This window comes from Ursus americanus, chromosome 21 (genome assembly GCF_024610735.1).
Source record: "Ursus americanus isolate L20-20 chromosome 21, mUrsAme1.1.p, whole genome shotgun sequence".
In the NCBI taxonomy this organism is placed as follows: Eukaryota; Metazoa; Chordata; class Mammalia; order Carnivora; family Ursidae; genus Ursus; species Ursus americanus.
In genome coordinates, this window is record NC_142147.1 from 6229406 (window position 1) to 6248674 (window position 19269).

The window sequence follows — 19269 nt, forward strand, 5'->3', positions numbered from 1 at the left end:
CCTTTTTAGTGACTTACGTATTTTTAATTGTTTCTTAGCCCTTTCTTTGCAACATTAGTGCATTTTGATTTTGTTACTATTAGTTGCGGTTTCTCAACTGCCATGGTAATGAATTCACTGATGATAAGATGAGGTGCTAAAGTTAGGATTTAAATATTTGATCTGTGAATAATATGCTTTGAAAATATTGTTTTCCAGTTCTGAAATTCCTTTATTGTTATTTAATATCCCATGATGCCTTACCGGTGAGTCTCAAGACTTTAGTATTTTTCTTTTTACTATTTCAAAATTCCACTTGGCTCACTTAAAAAGTTGTAAAGACTTTTTATGGTTATTTTAGGTCAAGTTATACTATTTGGTATTTAATGGTATATTATTTAGTTGCAGTATCCTGAATCTGACAAAGGTTATGTGGTTTTTCTTCAGTAGAATTTTTATTAGGATGACAAAAATTTTGTTTTCTGAAATCCCTGGATGAAAGTTCTTTAGAATTGAATGCACCTGCACTTGTCACCTGTAGCAGTATAACAGAGTTAGAAGAGTAAGTCCTCATCAATGACAAAGTATTTTAATATATGGGGATGAATGCAGGGTGTAGTTCAGTTAGGAAAAGACAAATTTTTTAATTTTAATATTCCTGGAATTTATGCACACAAATGATCACTGTTTTAGGGGAGGGAGGGCTTTTTCATCAATCATGCCAAAGCATCAAAAGGATAATTGGGTTTTCTGTTGGTGTTTACAGATGTGTAAATATATGCTAATTTTTTTCAACAAATATTTCTTGTGGACCTTTCATGTATAAGAAACTACAACAGGTTATGGGTAAAATGGTGACTAACATAGCTCATCCGAACTTGAGAAATCGGTGAAGTTTTTCTCTTTCAGGACATTTCCTCATCCAGGATGATATCTGAAGGCAGTGTAGGAATTATAGGTGGGTGAAGCAGTGGAAAAAGAATATACTAGGGAGAGGCAATAATATGTAGAAATTACCAAACTTGGGAAACAACATAGATTATTCTAGGAATTGGAAGAAGGTTCACTTCCAGGTGTTTGGGAGCAACCAAAGAGGTAGTTGGGTACTTGTCATGAGAGACATTTGGTCATGTTCCTGTAAATGAATCAATACAACTGAATACGCTGATGTAACTCCAAAAATATGTACTATTAGGTAAACTATAACAAAATTTATTTAAAAAAAACAACTAAGTAACCAAGCACAAATGAATGAAAAGGAAATTCCTAGATGCCAGAAATGATGAGAAAATTAGCAGATTAGCATTTGATCTGGTGATATTGGTAAGCTCAGGGACCTAATAGATTCAGATATATTGTATCCCTTAGCTATTACAGTTCCTTAACAAAGTACCCCCAAATTTAGTGTCTTATTTACAACTTTTGTTCCCTACTGGTCTATAGAAGAGCTGGTCAGTTCTGCTGATTAGCCAGTTCTGCTTGGTCAGCTGAGCTCACCGATGCATGTTATGGCTAGTTGACAGGCTGACAACTGATTAAAGATGGCATTGACTGATATAAACCATCTCTGCTCTATATGGTCTGTTATCCTCCAGAAAGGAGCTAGGATTATACTCAAGGGAAAGTTAGAGATCTGAGAGAGCAGATGCATGTAAGGCCTTTTGAAGCATAGGCTCGGAACTGGCACACCCTTACTTCTGTCACATTCTGGTGGCTGAGGTAAATCATGTGTCTGACCTCTTGTTAGAAGGAACTATAAAACCATATTTCAAAGGGTCTAGATGAAGAGTAAGGTGGAGGATTGAGTCCCATTTTGTAATCCCTATACCATAGATCTTATGGGCCAAGAGTTTGGGTTTCTAAAACGTCACATTGGAACAAGAGATGTTGCCTTGGGCTCATTCAAGATGAGATGTTACATGTGAATTCTATGCATGAACTTATAAAGAACTGTCCTCTTTGGAAGGGGAAAAAAAAAAAAAAACCCTCAGGTCACTGGCCCAGAGAATAGGAAGCTACTATTGTCTAGGACCCTAGATTGAAACTTCAGGCCTGTGCCATATGCTGATACATGGTCTGAAACAAAGATAAAATTGCTTTTTAGGTACGTATCCACAAATGAAAACCTTTACTGAAGTGAATTAAATAATAATTACAAATGATTACAAATAACATGAGGAAATTATTCAAAACAACCAGGTACAGCAGGTAGGAAAGCTTGCACTCCAAGAATTTTAGATAATAGAACTGTTTGAAAGAGACTCTAAAATAAAAATGTTTTAATTGTTAAATATTGATGTTATAGCGATAAAATAAAGAATATAAGAGAATGTATGAAAAAGAACCAAAAGTGATTATTAGAAATAGAACAACTATGGGGCGCCTGGGTGGCACAGCGGTTAAGCATCTGCCTTCGGCTCAGGGCGTGATCCCAGCATTATGGGATCGAGCCCCACATCAGGCTCCTCCGCTATGAGCCTGCTTCTTCCTCTCCCACTCCCCCTGCTTGTGTTCCCTCTCTCGCTGGCCATCTCTATCTCTGTCGAATAAATAAATAAAATCTTAAAAAAAAAAAAAGAAATAGAACAACTAAAAGGTTAGTGGTAAAGAGTAGATTGGACATTGTTGAGGAATTTATGAACTGGAAGATAGTTTTGGGAGAACAGAGAGGTAAAAAAGAAAATATGAAGCAGGTTTAAGAGTAATTTAGAATGAGAAGGTCCCAAATATGCTTCATAAGAATAAAGAGTAAAGAGAATTGGGGAAAGGCAGTATTTAAAGAACTGGTGATTGATCATCTGAACTGATGAAAACATGAGTCTCACAGAAAGTAGATAAAAGTAAATTCTCCCCTCCCGCTGCCTCCCTTCCCCTACCTAAAAAACCCCTGGGGAATTATAGAACAAGTGATAGAGGAAGCCTGGGTCTCTAAATGACATCGTGGAACTAAGCTGCCATGCCAATCTGTGTTTTATAAGGTTTAAGGGTTTTTTTGATGAAAAAAAATTTTTTTGATGGCTTGAAATAACATAGTGACACTCGGATGAATGCACAACTCTTTTGTTTATAGCTCGAAATGAGAGAAAAAGCCCCTGTGTAGGGGCCACCCTGGGGTTTGTAGCTGAGGACAGAGTAACCAGCTGCAATAGCAAGGATGGTAGAGTTAACTAGGTTTTGTAGTCTCCCTGTGTACTGGCTAATTTGAGTACTCCCATGGACCCAGTGTCTGTCTCTATTTTTATGGTATCTAGTCCTGAAGTAATTAGGGTGAGTGCATAATGCACAGAGTGTGAGAACCCAGTAAGGGAAGTGGCTGGGATATGAACTTAATCAGTACTTAATCCTCTATCTTATACAGGAAGAGGAAGTAACCAGTCTCCATCCAGAGCCTCAAAACTGAGATAAGACCGCATTAAAATAAACGAGTAAACAAGACTGTATCACACATGGACAAACTATACTGTACAAGAAATCAATTATAGCTTAAAATGTGATTGTATTTGGGGTTTTCTTTTTATAACAGTCTTTTTTTACCCCATGTGTTTAAGGTAAAGGTATAAAAAGGGACATTACTTAATGATTAAAGGAACATTTCACTGGGAAGGTGAAATAGTACTGTACAAACCTGGCAATATATCCTCAAAATACATAAAACAAAAATTTAATGGAATAGGTAGGAGATTTTTAACACATTTCCCTTAGAAAATGATAAACCAAGGAGACAAAAAAATGAAAGTTACAATATAGATTATTTCAATGGCACAGTCTCTACAAAATTCTACAAAGACTAAATGAATAACAAAGAACAAATGGATATTTTCTCTGATCACATTCAATGTAGAAGTCAATAGGTAAAAGATAACCACTAAATATCCTGTTTTTGGAAACTAGAAATGTACACTTCTGTTTTATGATTTTGAAGAAGTAATGAAAATGGAAATTGAGAAATAACATGGAGTGACAATGGAACACTACACACCAATACTTGTGAAGTGTAGCTGTGAAGTGTTATTAGTAGGCAATTTTTAGCTTTGAAAGCACATTTTAGAAAAGAGTTACAATGAAAAACTAGCAAGTTAAATATCCTGTTTTTAAATTAAGAAAAAAGAATACTGTAATAAACACAAAACAAGTAGAAGGAGGAAAGTAATAAAGATAAAAATAGAAATAATTATATAAAATTAGTTAGAATAGAGATTGTCAACAACACCAAGAATTTTTTTAAAGGTTGATAATTTACACCAACCTCTTAACAAAATTTGCCCGTTAGAAAAGGAATACTTAAACATATGAATAATATTAGGAATGAAAAGGAGAATATAACTACAAATAAGTAGACATAAGAGAGAGAATATACTATAAGAAATTATTTGGCGGGGCGCCTGGGTGGCACAGTCATTAAGCGTCTACCTTCGGCTCAGGGCGTGATCCCGGGATTATGGGATCGAGCCCCACATCAGGCTCCTCTGCTGGGAGCCTGCTTCTTCCTCTCCCACTCCACCTGCTTGTGTTCCCTCTCTCGCTGGCTGGCTCTATCTCTGTCAAATAAATAAATAAAATCTTTAAAAAAAATTATTTGGCAATAAATATCAAAATGATCCCAAATGGAATGTGATCTAGGAAAACCATAAGTTAATGTTATAAGCTGATTTGTGTCCCCCCCCTTCCAGCTTCTACAATTTTTTATGTTAAAACCCGAAGGCCCCATCCTTCAAAATGTGGTCTTATTTGGAAATAGGATTGTTGCAGATATATTTGTAGATAAGGCCTTTAAAGAGGAAAATTTAAATCAGCCTCACAGGATGAGCCTTAATACAATCTGACTGATGTCCTTATAAGAGGAAGAAATTGGAACATACAAAGAGACACCAGGGGCATATATGATCAGAGGGACAACCGTGTGAGGACAAAGTAGCAAGAGTGTGGCCCACCTGTAAGTCAAAGAGAGAGGCCTTAGAAGAAACCACACCTGCTGGCACTCTGCTCTTGGTATATGGCCTCCATAACTATGAAGAAATAAATACCGGTCTCGGTATGTTGCTCTAGCAGCCCTAACAAACTAATTACTAATACTAACTTAAGAAATAGAAAAATAAAATAGACTTATATTATAGCGTTTCTTAACCTTTTTATTATTGTCGTTGTTGCCCTCAAGAGGGGGGAAAACTATGTAAGTTTTCTGTAATGTGAGAAATTAAGGAATAAGATTTTGTCAAGGTAGAGTTGAGCATACCAGGGCCACACCTTACCGTAATATGTAAGATATTTTTTTTCTTCCGAGAACCAATTTTCACCCTCTCAGGAATGCATGATCTATGTAGTCTTTGACAAAAGTAAATTATTAGTAAGAAATCTTTCCCCTTCCCTCTCAACTTCTCCAGAAAAACAACTGTTCCAGACAAAGCTTAAAGGAAGAGGTAATTCCTAATAAAACAGGGAAAGCTCCCCAATAAGTTTTATGAGGTTGCTATAATTTTATAAAATTTGACAGAAGTAGTATGAAAAATCAAATTCTTTTTAAAGTGTTTGTAGGTCATTTAGCCATTCCTTCAACAAATTGAGTTGCTGACACGTAGAAATTAGTATTCTAGGCACTAGGGGTAAGAACAGTGAAGAACGACAAGACACCTCCCTGCCTTGTAGAAATTACATTTTAGTTGGGAAAATCAGCAAAAGCTTACTAAAACAGAAAAAAGATAAGATTCAATGTAGCAAATTCAAATGGCATGGCCTGATAGAGAATGACAAATATACTACTTTTGATTGAGTGGGCAGGGAAGTTTTAAGATCCTAAATTGCAAACCAATTCCAGCTGGCAGGGGGAGAGCAGAGAAAGAGGAAAGGTGAAGAAATGAAAATGTGAAATGAGTCATGGATAATATGTAATTTAAGTTACATTTGGCAACAAGTAATAGAAAATCCAACAAAGAGTGCTTTCAACAGATACCAGTTTATTTCATGCATCAACATTTTTGGAGGTGGGAAATCCTGGGCTTTTTTCACAGTAGCTGATCAATGTCATCAAGGATATAGACTTACTTTTCTCCTATTCTGCCATCTTTAACATGGGACATTTATCCAAATAATCATAATAAAGGTGCTGTTCTTCTAGGTATCATGTCTACACTAGTAAGTAAGAATTGGGGAAGAAGAAGGGGCTTTAACAACAGTTTCTAGAAGCATTACCCAGTGACTTCAGCCTAATTTTATTGGCCAGAACTTGGTCACCAGTTTTTTTAAACTATGAAGGGCATTTTGACAATATCTAGTGAAGTTGAAAGTGCACTTAGTCTATAATTTTGCAATTCAACTTTCAGATATATACCCTAGATTAGAGCTTTCCTGCTAGGATACCACAGACAGGTTACAGATAGGCTGAGGAACTGAGTTCTTCATTCTAAAGGTTTTTGTGTCACCTCCCAGGACAGTAACTTCTGGCTGCCAGGAGTCTTGTCCAGTTACTTCAGTGGGTTGTACAAATATTATTTCTATGTGTACAATGTTGTCGAAATCGTTGGGAAGCGCTTTCCTAAAAGCATACTAAGATGTTCATTGCAACAGTGTCACATAAAACATTTGTTATGGTAGAATTCCAATTAATAAATAAAAGTAAATATGGAAATGGAAAATAACCTTTAGGCAAGAACTGTAGTAATAATTACTGTGAATAAGATTTACTGATGAATGCTGAAATTATTGGGTGAAAATATGAAGAGAAACAATTTATGTAGTTTTAAAGCCTCTCCCTTAATATATTTATTAACTACAAAGTTTCCTAAGATGGAATCTTAGATTATTGATTTTAGATCTCCTTTTTAAAATATGCAGTCAGTGGTGTAATTTCCCTGTACACATTGCTTTCACTGCGTTCTACAAATTTTGAAAAGTTGTGTTTTCATTTATCTCAAAATATTTTAAAATTTTGCTGAGATTTTTTTTCTTTGGCTTGTGTTTTTTAGCAGTGTGTTGTTTAACCTACACATAGTTGGGGATTTTCCAGTAATCTTTTTGTTACTGGTTTCTAGCTTAATTCTATTGTGGTCTGAGAAAAGACATTGTATGATATATATTCATTAACATTTGTTAAGGTGTATTTTTTTGGCCCAGAATGTGTTGTTTCTTGGTGAATATTCCATGTAAACTTGAGAAGAATATGTATTTGTATGTTGTTGGGTGGACTAGTCTATAGATGTCAATTGTATCCAATTGATTGATGGTGTTGTTGAGTTCAACTATGTCCTTACTGATTTTCTGGCTGCTGGATCTACCTACTTCTGATAGAGGGGTGTTGAAGTCTCCAGCCCTTAGCAAATTCATCTATTTCTCTTTCCAGTCCTGCTAGTTTTCGCTTTACATAGTTTGATGCTCTGTTAGTTGCATACACGTTAAGGATTGTTATGTGTTCTTGGAGAATTAACTCCTATGTAATTATGTAATTCCCTTCTTTATCCTCGGTGACTTTACTTACCTTGAAGTCTGCTCTGTCTGAAATTAAATAGCTACTCCAACTTTCTTTTGGTTAGTGTTAGCATGGTATATTTTTCTCCATTCATTTGCTTGTAAACTATTTGTGTCTTTATATTTAAAGTTGGTTTCTTATAGCAACATATAGTTAGGTCATGTTTTTTTGATCCACTCTGACAGTCTCTGTCTTTTAATTGGTTCATTTAAACCATTGACATTCAAAGAAATTGTTGATATAGTTGGATTACTCTCTACCATATTTGTTACTGTTTTCTATTTGTTGTCCTGTTTGTCCATTTTTGTAGTCTACCTTTTTTTGCCTTTTGTGGTTTAAATTGAGTTTTTTATATGATTCTATTGTCTCTCCTTTCTTAGCATATCAGTAATACCTCTTTTTACTTTTTTTTAACTTGTGCTGGAGTTTGCAGTATACATTTACATCTAATCCAAGTCCACTTTCAAATAACACTATACCACTTCATGCATGGTGCTTGATAATAACAAAATAACCCTAATTCCTTCCTTGTATCTTTGCTGTCATTAACTTTACTTATATATAAGGATACATGTAGATATAAATATACATAATCAATTACATTGTTGCTATTTATTATTTTGAACAAACTGTTATCTGTTAAACCCATTAAGAATAATAAAAATAAAATTTTTTATTTCACCTTCACTTATTTAGATCTGAGTTTCTATCGTACTATTTTCCTTTTCTCTAAAGAACTATTAACATTTCTTACAAGAGAGGCCTACTGGCAACAAATCTCCTCAATTTATGTTTACCTGAAAAAGTTTATTTCTCCTTCACTCCTGAAGAATAATTTCACAGGGTACAGGATTGTAGGTTGATAGTGTTCCCCGCACCCCCCCCCCCGCCTTCTCTCAGCACTTTTAGTATTTCATTCCAATCTCATTTGAATGGTTCTGAAAAGAAGTTGAATGTAATTCTTAGCCTTCTTCTGCTGTAGGTAAGGTAATTGTTTCCTCTGACTTTTTTCTGGATTTTTTTCTTTAACTTTGATTTTTTGTTATTTGAAAATGATATGCTGAGATGTAGATTTGGGGGACATTTATTCTACTTAGTTTTCTCTGAGCTTCCTGTATGTGTGGCTTGGTATCTGACTTTTAATTGAGGGAATTCTTAGTTGTTATTGTTTGAAATATTTCTTCTGTTCCTTTTTTTTCTTTCTTTCTTCTCATTCTGGTATGCCTATTATGTGTATATTACACTTTTTTTTGTTGTCTTACAGCCCTTGAATATTCTGTTCTGTGTTTTTCAGTCTTTGTTCTCTTTGCTTTTCAGTTTTCAATGATTCTGTTTATATAGCCTCTAGCCAAGATATTTCCTCAGTTGTGTTGAATCTCTGATATATTCATCAAAGGCATTTTTAATTTCTATTATACTATTTTTTTATATCTAGCATATTTGAGTTTTTTTCTTTGGATTTCCATCTCTGATTACATTGCCCATGTGTTCTAGCTTACTACTACTTCATTCAACAAATTCCATATCATATTAGTCATAGTTATTTTAAATTTAGTCTGATAGTTCCAACATCCCTGTCATATATAGTTCTGATGTTTACTTTGTCTCTTCAAATTGTGTGAGGGTTTTTTTTTTCTTTTTGATATGGTCTGTAATTTTTTCTTAGTAGCTGGACATAGTGTACTATAAAAGGAACTGTTGTTAATAGGCCCTTAGTAATGTGGTGGTGATATATGAGGGGACGGGATGAACAGTATTCTGTAATCCTGTGATTAGGTCTAGTCTTATAGTTAGCCTATGCCTCTGGACTATGAACTTAACAAGTGTATCTCATTTTTTTTCCTCTCCCCTTAAGTGGAATAAGATACCTATAGTAGGCTCGAGTTGAGTATTTCTCTTCTTCATGTGGAAGGCTAGAGCTGACTGGAGTTGGGTATTGCCTTTTCCCCAGGTCAGTTAGGGTCTAACAGCCCAGTAGGTCAAGGTGTAGTAAACTATTTTCCACTGATTTGAAGCCTTGCTATGAAAAACGAAGTGTTTTGATGTAGAGATTTCCCCCACAATCTGAAAGTAGAGTGTTCCTAAGGAACCTTTTTTGTAAGCCTCAATGTGTAAGTGAAGATTATCCCCCACTTTCCATAAGTTTGCATTACACCACTTGGCTTTTACGAAAGACGTGCACTAGTACAGTACTTTTTTTTTTTTTAAAGTGAAAATCCTCTTTGGATTTCTTTCAGTTAGTGAAAACAGGTAGTAATGTAGGTCTTTTGTAAAAGTGAACTGGCGTAACAAGAACTTTTAGAAAGCACGGATACTTACATTTCAAAATGGTTTATTTTCCCCTCCCCCTGCTGGAAGACATAGGTCATTTTCCTCAAACATTTTCTGTGGGAACCTGGTGGTTCTTATATATATATATATATATATATATATATATATATATATATGAATATAAAATATATCATAAGTCTCAACATATTGTGGGGAACTCCTTATGACTTGGTCCTCCTGGAGATGTTAACTCTCCGAGTTTTAACTCTCAGTTTTTAACTGAGCCTCTAGCAGTTCAATTACAGTTCAGGTTTTACTACCCTGGCACTGTTCCCAAGGTGACTTCTGCTCATGAGTCTCTGCTCCAGGAAGCCATGACTGCCTGTATTCACCTGTGGGTCTCTCCAGTTTTAGGGCAGCAGTATGCTCTGTCTCCTCCCACTCCCCCAGCTTATGGATATAAGAAGAGTTGCCAATTTTTCAGTGTGTTCAGCTTTTTACTTATCAGGATGGAGCGGAATGGCAATTTCCAGACTCCTTACTTGTGGAACTAGAATGTAAATGATATTTTAGTTTTCCTCACAGGGCTTATTGGCCAAAAATGCCTTTCCAGGCACTTATTATACCATGTAGGCATTCTGAGCAGACTGCCTTACTTGGGCCTAAAGTCCTCCCCAGAGAAGGAAATAACAGGAATATGGATTATATACTTGAGAAGTTTGTTATGAAAGGAAGGAGGACTTAGTGGTTTTCAAATCTTTAAACCTGAAGACTTGACAATGTATAAAGTATTTTCTGTATGTATTGTAGAATCTAAATAACTCTAAAGACCATGGAAGAGCTAAAGATAACAGATTTTGTGAAAATAGACCAGGATTTTTCTACAGGCAGGTTTTTCTTAGGGTAAATAGGCAAGTTAGCAAGGAACTAGGAAAGCTGGGGAGACCCTCACTAATATTCAAAGTAAAAAAAAAAAGTTTACTATAGGTATATAATGCTTCACTCTTAGATAGGGAAGTTATGGGATAGGTGTGTGTTTTGTGGAAATCTAGAATTATCTTATGCTCTGTTCTATTTCTGTGACGCTCCAACACCCTAATTGCTTTTTTCTTCACTGAAATATGTCAGCTGTTTTTGGCCCTAAGGGCAGACATCTCTGTTGGGATGCAGAGTGGAAATGTCAGGGATTCCAGTGTCCCAGCCATTCATCTTTTGTGAGAGAATCTGGGTAGACTGCTCTCTGATCAACTCTTGAGCAAGTTATTTGTTGACTCTGGACTTAAAAGCTTTCTAGAGATCCTAGATAACAAAGAAGAATCACTTTAAGAGGCTGTGGTTTCCTCTGTTCTGATTTCTCAAACAATTCTTTTCTATTGCTTTCTTCTACTATAATTTGACAGTATCTGGTGTACTGGTGAAATCTTACCTTGGTTTTTTAGTATTATTAATGTGTCATTCTTTTTGTAATTTTGTGTATACTTTATTATAGTGATTTTATTTTTTTTCAAATAAAATAATGTATCATAATTGTGTAAAGAGGTTTTTTATTTAAATTCAAGTTAGTTAACATATAGTGTAGTATTGGTTTTAGGAGTAGAATTTAGTGATTCTTTACTTATATATAACACCCAGTGCTCATCCTAACGAGTGCCCTCTCTAATGCCCATCACCTATTTAGTGCACCCCTCCACCCATTATTGTGTCATTCTTAAAAGTATATACATTATATTAATTATGTGTATGGGGGGAGGTGGGAGGTACATATTGCCACTTCAGAAGGGATCTCGAGATGAAGGATGGATAGGCAAGTACACATACTCAGTTTGTGATATTGAACCAAACATGGTAATTAAATTTAAAACCTTGTAATTAAGACCAGTAGCCCAGTTAAGATATTGTCTTTATTAAAATGAACAGTTTTTTAAAATAAGAGCTGACCATAATCTTTGCTTTCTATAGTTACTTTTGAGAGTTTAAATTTCATCAATTGTCTAAAATCTTTACAAGGAAACTATGACTCTGGCCTGTTGATTAGAGCTCATCTCCGATCATTAGCTTTGAGTTTATAAGAGTGGGTATCTACAGCTGTAGAAAAGACCGGAAGAATATTAGATTCTAGGATTAATAGACTCAAGACTCCAGGTTAATCTTAACAAGTCAGTTAATGGGCTGACTCATTTTAGATCTGAGAAATACCTTTTTATCTCCAAAGTTTTAGACTTATTTAACATTTCATGTGAACATTGTAGATAACAGATACTACCTATTATAAATCAATGTTTTATATTTTTCTTAATTCTCAAGATACCCAGTCTCCATGAACAGTAATTATATAAAATTATAGTTGGAGAATTGACAGTATTTAAATTTTATCTCTGTACTGTATATTAGGTTCTCACTTTAGGCTTTATATTAGAAAAACCAGGTATAACAGAATACTCATAGTAATATAAAAAATGCAAGAATTTGAGCACGTTAAGAAAGTTTTGGTAGCAAGTGTATAATTGGATTTCAAATGATAATCTTATTGCTCTTATCACTATCTAAAGATCCTGTTACTGTATATGTCCTTATGTTTCATTTCTTTTCTTTTAGGTCTCTTTTATTCAAAACCTTGTATTTTGTGTAGAAAGAGTTTACCGTGTACCCGACTTTGGTGTCTGGGAAAGAGGAAGCAAATACAATAATGGCAGCACAGAGCTACATTCAAGGTAATTTGCTGATTTTTGAGTGTTTTTTTTTTAACTTAAGTATGTGGAATTTGAATAAAAAAATCAAAGTATTAAATTGCAACTGTGGTTTCTATCTTAATTTTCATCTCTTTTTTTTCTATATATGATGCAGATGAAATTCACTTAAAATTAAAGCAAGACTACTCTCAGTGCCCAAAAACAGATGGAAGAAAAAAAGCAGGCTATCTTTCCCAACCTCCCATGGTGTCAGTACATGCATATCGGCTTCCAGTCCAAGGCTTGGCCTTCCTGCTCAACTAATTCTTTACCTTTTTCCTTTTTGAAATGACACCATTTGAAAGATCAAATACATTAAAATTGCCAAATACCAGATGTATATTCATTGCACATAAAATTCTCTTCCATGTTGTAGAGCTGATTTTTTTTTCCTAACTAGATACTCACACCCTTCATACAAAGCTTAACATTTATCGTTTTCTGTAGGAGGTGTGATTAACATCTTGCATTCTGATTTAGTGGGCTTGATAAACAACAACAGCTTATGACTGATGTTAGTGGTGTATGAATTTCCTTTACTCCTTAAGATTAGGAGATAGCTTTAGTGACTGACTGCACCTTTTAAATATCCAAATTTTATGCCAGGAGGTTATCTTTTAACTGAAAAGTTTAGCTCAATTGCACCAAAAATAAAATACCTAGTAATAAACTTAACCAAGGAAGTTGAAGACCTATGCTCCAAAAACTATAAAACACTGATGAAAGAAATTGAACGTGACCCAAACAAATGGAAAGATATTCCATGCTCATGAATGGGAAGAACCAATATTGTTATACTGGTCATACTACCCAAAACAATCTACAGATTTAATGCAATCTCTATCAAAATTCCGATGACATTTTTCACACAACTAGAACATTAATCCTAAAATTTGTATGGAACCACAAAGACCCCAAATAGCCAAAGCAATCTTGAGAAAGATCAACAAGTATATCAAGATATACTACAAAGCTACAGTAATCAAAACAGTATAGTACTGGCAAAAAAATAGACATAGATCAATGGAACAGAAAAGAGAGCCCAGAAATAAACCCACGCTTATATGGTCAATTAACCTGCAACAAAGGAGGCAAAAATATTGCAATGGGGAAAAGATAGTCTTTTCAACAAATGATATTGGGAAAACTGGATAGTTGTGTGCAAAAGAATGAAACTGGACCAGTTTCTTATACTGTACACAAAAATAAACTCCAAGTGGATTAAAGACCTGAATGTGAGTCCTGATACCATTAAATTCCTAGAAGAAAACCTAGACAGTAATTAATTTGACATTAGTCACGGAAATATTTTTCTCTTGGTAAGGGAACCAAAAACAAAATTAAATAATTAGGATTACACCAAAATAAAAAGCTTTTTCACAGTGAAGGAAACCATCAACAAAAAGGCAACCTACTGAATGGGAGAAGATATTGCAAAAAACATATCTGATGAGGGGTTAATATCCAAAATGTATAAATAATTTATACAATTAAATATATAAATAATACAGTTCAACATCAAATAAACAATTTGGTTAAAAAATGGGCAGAGGACCAGAATGGACATTTTTCCAGAGAAGACTTCTACAGAAGCCAACAGACACATGAAAAGGTGGTCAACATCACTAATCATCAGGGAAATGCAAATAAAAGCACAATGAGATCTCATTCTACACTTGTCAGAATGGCTAAAATCATAAACACGAAATAAGTGTCGACGAGGATGTGGAGAAAAAGGAATCCTTATGTGCTGTTGGTGGAAATGTAAATTGGTCCAGCCACTGTAGAGGATAGTATAGAGGTTCCTCAAAAAATTAAAAATAGAATTACCATATGATCCAGTAATTCCACTATTGCGTATTTACCCAAAGAAAATGGAAACGCTAATTTGAAAAGATATGTATACTCCTATGTTTACTGCTGCATTATGTACAACAGCTAAGATATGGAAGCAATCCAAGTGTCCCATCGATAGATGAATGAATAATGAAGATGTGATTATATCTATATCTATATCTATATCTATAGATATAGATATAGATATAGATATAGATATATAATGGCATATTACTCAGCCATAAAAAAGAATGAGCTCTTGCCATCTACAACAACATGGGTGGACCTAGAAGGTATAATGCTAAGTGAAGTCAGAGAAAGACAAAGAGACCCAAAAAACCAAACTCTTAAATACAGAGAACAAACTTGGGGTTACCAGAGGAGAGGTGGTTGGGGGATGGATCAAATAAAGGGGATTAAGAATTCACATATCTTTTATTTTTATATATATATATATTTTTTTTTAAGTAGGCTCCACACCCAACATGGGGCTTGAACTTATGCCCCTCAGTTTAGGAGTCCCATGCTCTACTGACTGAGCCAGCCAGTTGTCCCAAGACTATATGTATCTATCTTTCTTTCTTTCTTTCTTTCTTTCTTTCTTTCTTTCTTTCTTTCTTTCTTTCTTTCTTTCTTTCTTTCGAGAGGGAGTGGAGCGGAAGAGAGAGAATATTGAGTAGATTTCATGACCAGCATAGCGCCTAGTGCGGTGTTCGATCTCACAACTCTGAGGTCACTACCTGAGTGGAAATCAAGAGTCAAGACACTTAACTGACTGAACCACTCAGGTGCCCCAAGAATATATATGTCTTGACGAGCACTGAGTAATATATAGAATTGTCGAGTCATTGTATTGTACACCTGAAACTAAAATAACACGATATATTGATTATACTTGAATTAAAAAAAAGAAAAGTAAAGCTCAATTAATTAGTCTTGTCTGTTTCACACTAAAAGATTTAAGATTCAAAGGTTATCACCTATAGGTCAGTTTAGATCATTGGGACTTAAATGAACTACAGAAACAGTTTAGGAAACACTGGTTAAGAGGATATACTTTTTTGAATAGAAGGACTAGTCATACACAAAAGTTAAGCTGATACAAGATACTTAGTAAACTAAAAACTGGCCCCAGATCACTAGCTGAATAGTATCCCCATGCCTCAGTTTCCTCATCTACAAAATGAAGACAATAATAGTTTTCGACTTTATAAAGTTGTTGCAATGATGAAGTTAATATATACAGATCATTTGACTACCTGAGCAGAAGTAAGCACTAGAATGGAAGTGTACTTACACATTTCAGAGTATGTTAATAACAAATATTGAAACAGAGGATTTTTCTGTTAACTTTAGGAAACTAATTTACACACATTTTTCTATAAGTTTTATGATTTTATGAGGCATTTTGAAATATAGAACAGAATAGTAGCAATCAGGGAAGGAGTCAGTGGAGTAGAGAAATGATTTGTGGGAAAGTTCAATTCGGGTATTAAAGAAATTCTGGCAAATACTAAAAATAGGAAAATAAATAGGAAGTTATATTTCAGCTATCATTCAAATTAAGTTCTTAACACTCAAGATTATCAGTCAAATTACAAGAAAGTGGATCTAATTAGAAAAGGTGATTTTTTTAAATGTACCTTTTCGTATTTATGATTTATCAGCCCCCTTCTCTGCTTTTTAATAACCATTTAGTATATTCCAGTGTGAACCCACTGACATTTTCAGTATAAAATATTTGGAGTAGGGGTTTTTCTGTTTACAAAACTGTACTAAACTCAGGAAGAACCTTGGGTAAAAGTTACCATTAACCCTAGAAAGTGAGGGTATTGGAATGTCCCCAGTGAAAAAACACAGAGGCTCCAACATGTTTTCACGTAACCGAGGTGCCAACCTTTTAGATTGAATCATTAAGGATTTTATATCGAGACTCAGAAGATCATTATGGGATGTTCTTTGCCATCTTTTGTGTGCTAAATCAATCTTAGTTTTGGCAGGTCAGTTTTATCCAAATGGATAGGAAATGAAGTTCGCCATTTAGATTTGGATGGTGGGTTTTACACATTTATCATTGATTTCCTAATTTTCTATGGTGTATCACTTTACAGTTCCCCAAAAGAACTTTAAGCATTTGCTCCCCCAAACATTTCTGAACTCAGATCTCCACCAGCATGTTTTGAGTGTGTCACGTCTGGTGCCAAAAGGGTCTGTTTTGAAACTGCAGGAGAACTGAACCAGATGGCACTCATGGGCTCAGTGATGGCAATAGTGGTAGGAGGCTGGGAGTCTGCACTTACGCATGGGTCGTAGAATGCAGCGCTGCTACTAATCAGGGACTCGTTATCTGTCCCAGAACTATCTGTTCCTAGTTGGATGTTATCTGTACTGCTTGATACTATATCCTTGTTATATCCTTAAGCTGTTCTCATAATTTCAGACATCCCGAAATAATATACAATAATTCCTCCTGTAAGTAAGTGTTCATACTGTCCTTTTGTCTTCTAACTTACTTTGCCTCTCTTCATCTCTGCACTATACAATCTCTTTAGCAGGAGTCAGAAAAAGAGCACAATCGGACTAGTTCCTTGGTGCTCACTAAGGCCTTGGCCAAAGTGACTGGCTTGATAAAAGTTTCTTCCTTTCCTTGCCACACTGCACACATCCCTTCTAAGCTGCACCTTGATCAAAGATTTCCGCCTCTGGGCCCCCGATACGCATGCAGGTAGTATTCTGAGGTCAGAGGCTCCCTCTTCAGCCTCCAAGCTCAGCTGTTATTTAATAATTGCAGTCTCTGGCTCTGTACAGTTACAGAATATTTTTTATTTAGGCCACACCAGGAACATATTACTGCCTTTTATACAGGAGAAAGTTAAAGTTTAGAAGATTTTGTGATTCTCCCCCCCACACACACACCTTAAATAATACAAATCACTAGGTAGTAGAGCTAGAACTGGATTCCAGGTGGTTGGCCTCCAAATGGAAAGTTGTTTCAGCTGTATCGTGTTGCAATTTAAAGTCTTAAAAAGTTTCCTGAAGTTTGAAGTAACAGCAGGGTGTACAATCTTGGTGAAATTTTGGCAAGTTTTAAGGATATCTTTAAGTAATCATTAAAGTTTGATTCAGCTTAATGCTTTGGTCAGCCCCTTGGCGATCTGCCCTTTTCAGCCCCAGGTTTGCTGGTATCTCTTTTAGTTCAAATTCTTTAATTATTTAGTATTTCTTAGATAAACCCCAGAAGTTTTTTGTAAAAAATGATCTCGTTACATTTATCTGAATCCCATTCTAGCAGCAACATCACCTTTTTCAGGGTTTTAGTAAAAGGGTCTATTGCTCTAAGGTTACAATGATTCTTTTTTAAAATGTTTCTTAAGTAACCATTCCCAGTTCTCCTGGTTTTTCTGTTGACCCTATTTTCCTCAAGCAACATGTTCCTTTCAGTTTCTGCTAAGGTGTCTGGAACTATATCAGATAGTTCTCTTTCCTCCTGTTCAGTCCCTAAGTCTTTTCGCAAGTTCCTATATGTTTAAAAATTCTCTTGATTTAATTGCATTTTCCTCCATATATAATTTTGGTACATATTTATTGTAGCACTAATTCTTAACCTCCAAAATTAAATATCCAAGTAGTCTTCTCAACTTCTCCAAGTTTAATTTAGGTATTTTAATCTGAATATTTCCCCCTCTTCATTTATATAAGGATATTCCTTTTCCTCAGGGCTACCTTTAAATTCTTTAAACCACAACACTTTGTTTTGGAGAAGAGAGGAGTCCTCTATAAGATATGATTGAATCTCAAACCTGACCTTGAATTGTTTTGGTTATTGGGAAGCATAAATGTATACTTTATTATTTAATAACTTAGTAATGTAGATATATGCCCAAATGGAAAGATAAGTTTTTGAAACATTGACTCCTAAAAGAACTTTATATTTAACAGCACAATGTCCTTTATTTTTTACTTTGTTAAATCTTGTGTTTGCAATATAAAGACCATAGAAGCAAAAAATTTAAATGTGATTTTTTTTATGGTTTTATGTTCTGTTCTCTTGAAAGTCATCATTAAAATATCAGATAAGTAACCATCATAACACCACTTAGTTTAAGATGTTTTTAGTGTCCATATTTTTTCTATATGGTTCTTGTTATTTAAAGTTACTTAGTCTTTTAAGTCATTTTTGGTGTTCCAGTCATTGAGTTATGATAGATGCAACTATCCATCCATTGTGCTTCATTTTATGAATATTTACCATACTAAACAATTCGTGAACATCCATTACAACCTCATTTTTTGGATTCCATGGTGGGTTATAAACCACTTAGTCCAAACCCATCCTTTTTTCTAGTAAAGCTTGATTTAAGTAACAAATCACATTACTACAAGCTATATCCCAAGAAATGTTGCTTTTAACCCTTTTAAGTGAATATTGAGGTAACACCTTACAAGAACAAATTGGTGTATGTTCTATTGGTAATAGTCCTCTAATATTAATATATTCATTAGCTAATCATAGAATAATTCAATTTTCTGAGAGTGTCTTGTGCCAGTAAAATATTTTAATTCTTACAACATAATGGATTCTATTTGCCAATAAAATGTAAATCACATTAGAAATATGTTTGAGTTTCTAAATAGCTCGCTGTTGCCAGAGATTCAAATAACCAGTGGATAGTAAATTAACGTATTTGTGAATTTCAATTAAGTCCAATTATTTAACCGATCACATTGGGGAAGCAGGTTAAAATGGAAAGAATTCAACATTTACTGTATTCCAGGCACAATGTTTGTTTCTTATGTAATGGTTTATTAAGACAATTTCCAAATTCATCTCTTAACTGTTTTTATGTACCATTGTTAAAGACAGAAACTTGGGCTGGCTACATTATGTATTTAATACAGACTTTCTTTTGTATTTGCCTTTTGAATAAGTAATTTTCTCTCACTTCTCAGAATACTGCAAACAATCTTAATAACATATACCTCACTGTAAGGGGA

The 19269-nt window shown here is 34.6% G+C and overlaps 1 protein-coding gene across 4 annotated transcripts in view; it reads left to right on the forward strand.

Annotated features, from left to right (window-relative positions):
* Positions 1-19269, forward strand: part of PHKB (phosphorylase kinase regulatory subunit beta) — a 211449-nt gene that overhangs the window by 73118 nt on the left and 119062 nt on the right. For all 4 annotated transcript variants that reach the window (XM_045814695.2, XM_087870408.1, XM_045814697.2 and 1 more), the window contains one exon: positions 12305-12420. In XM_045814695.2, the coding sequence (XP_045670651.1) occupies positions 12305-12420 (116 nt within the window). The remainder of the gene's footprint in view (positions 1-12304; positions 12421-19269) is intronic.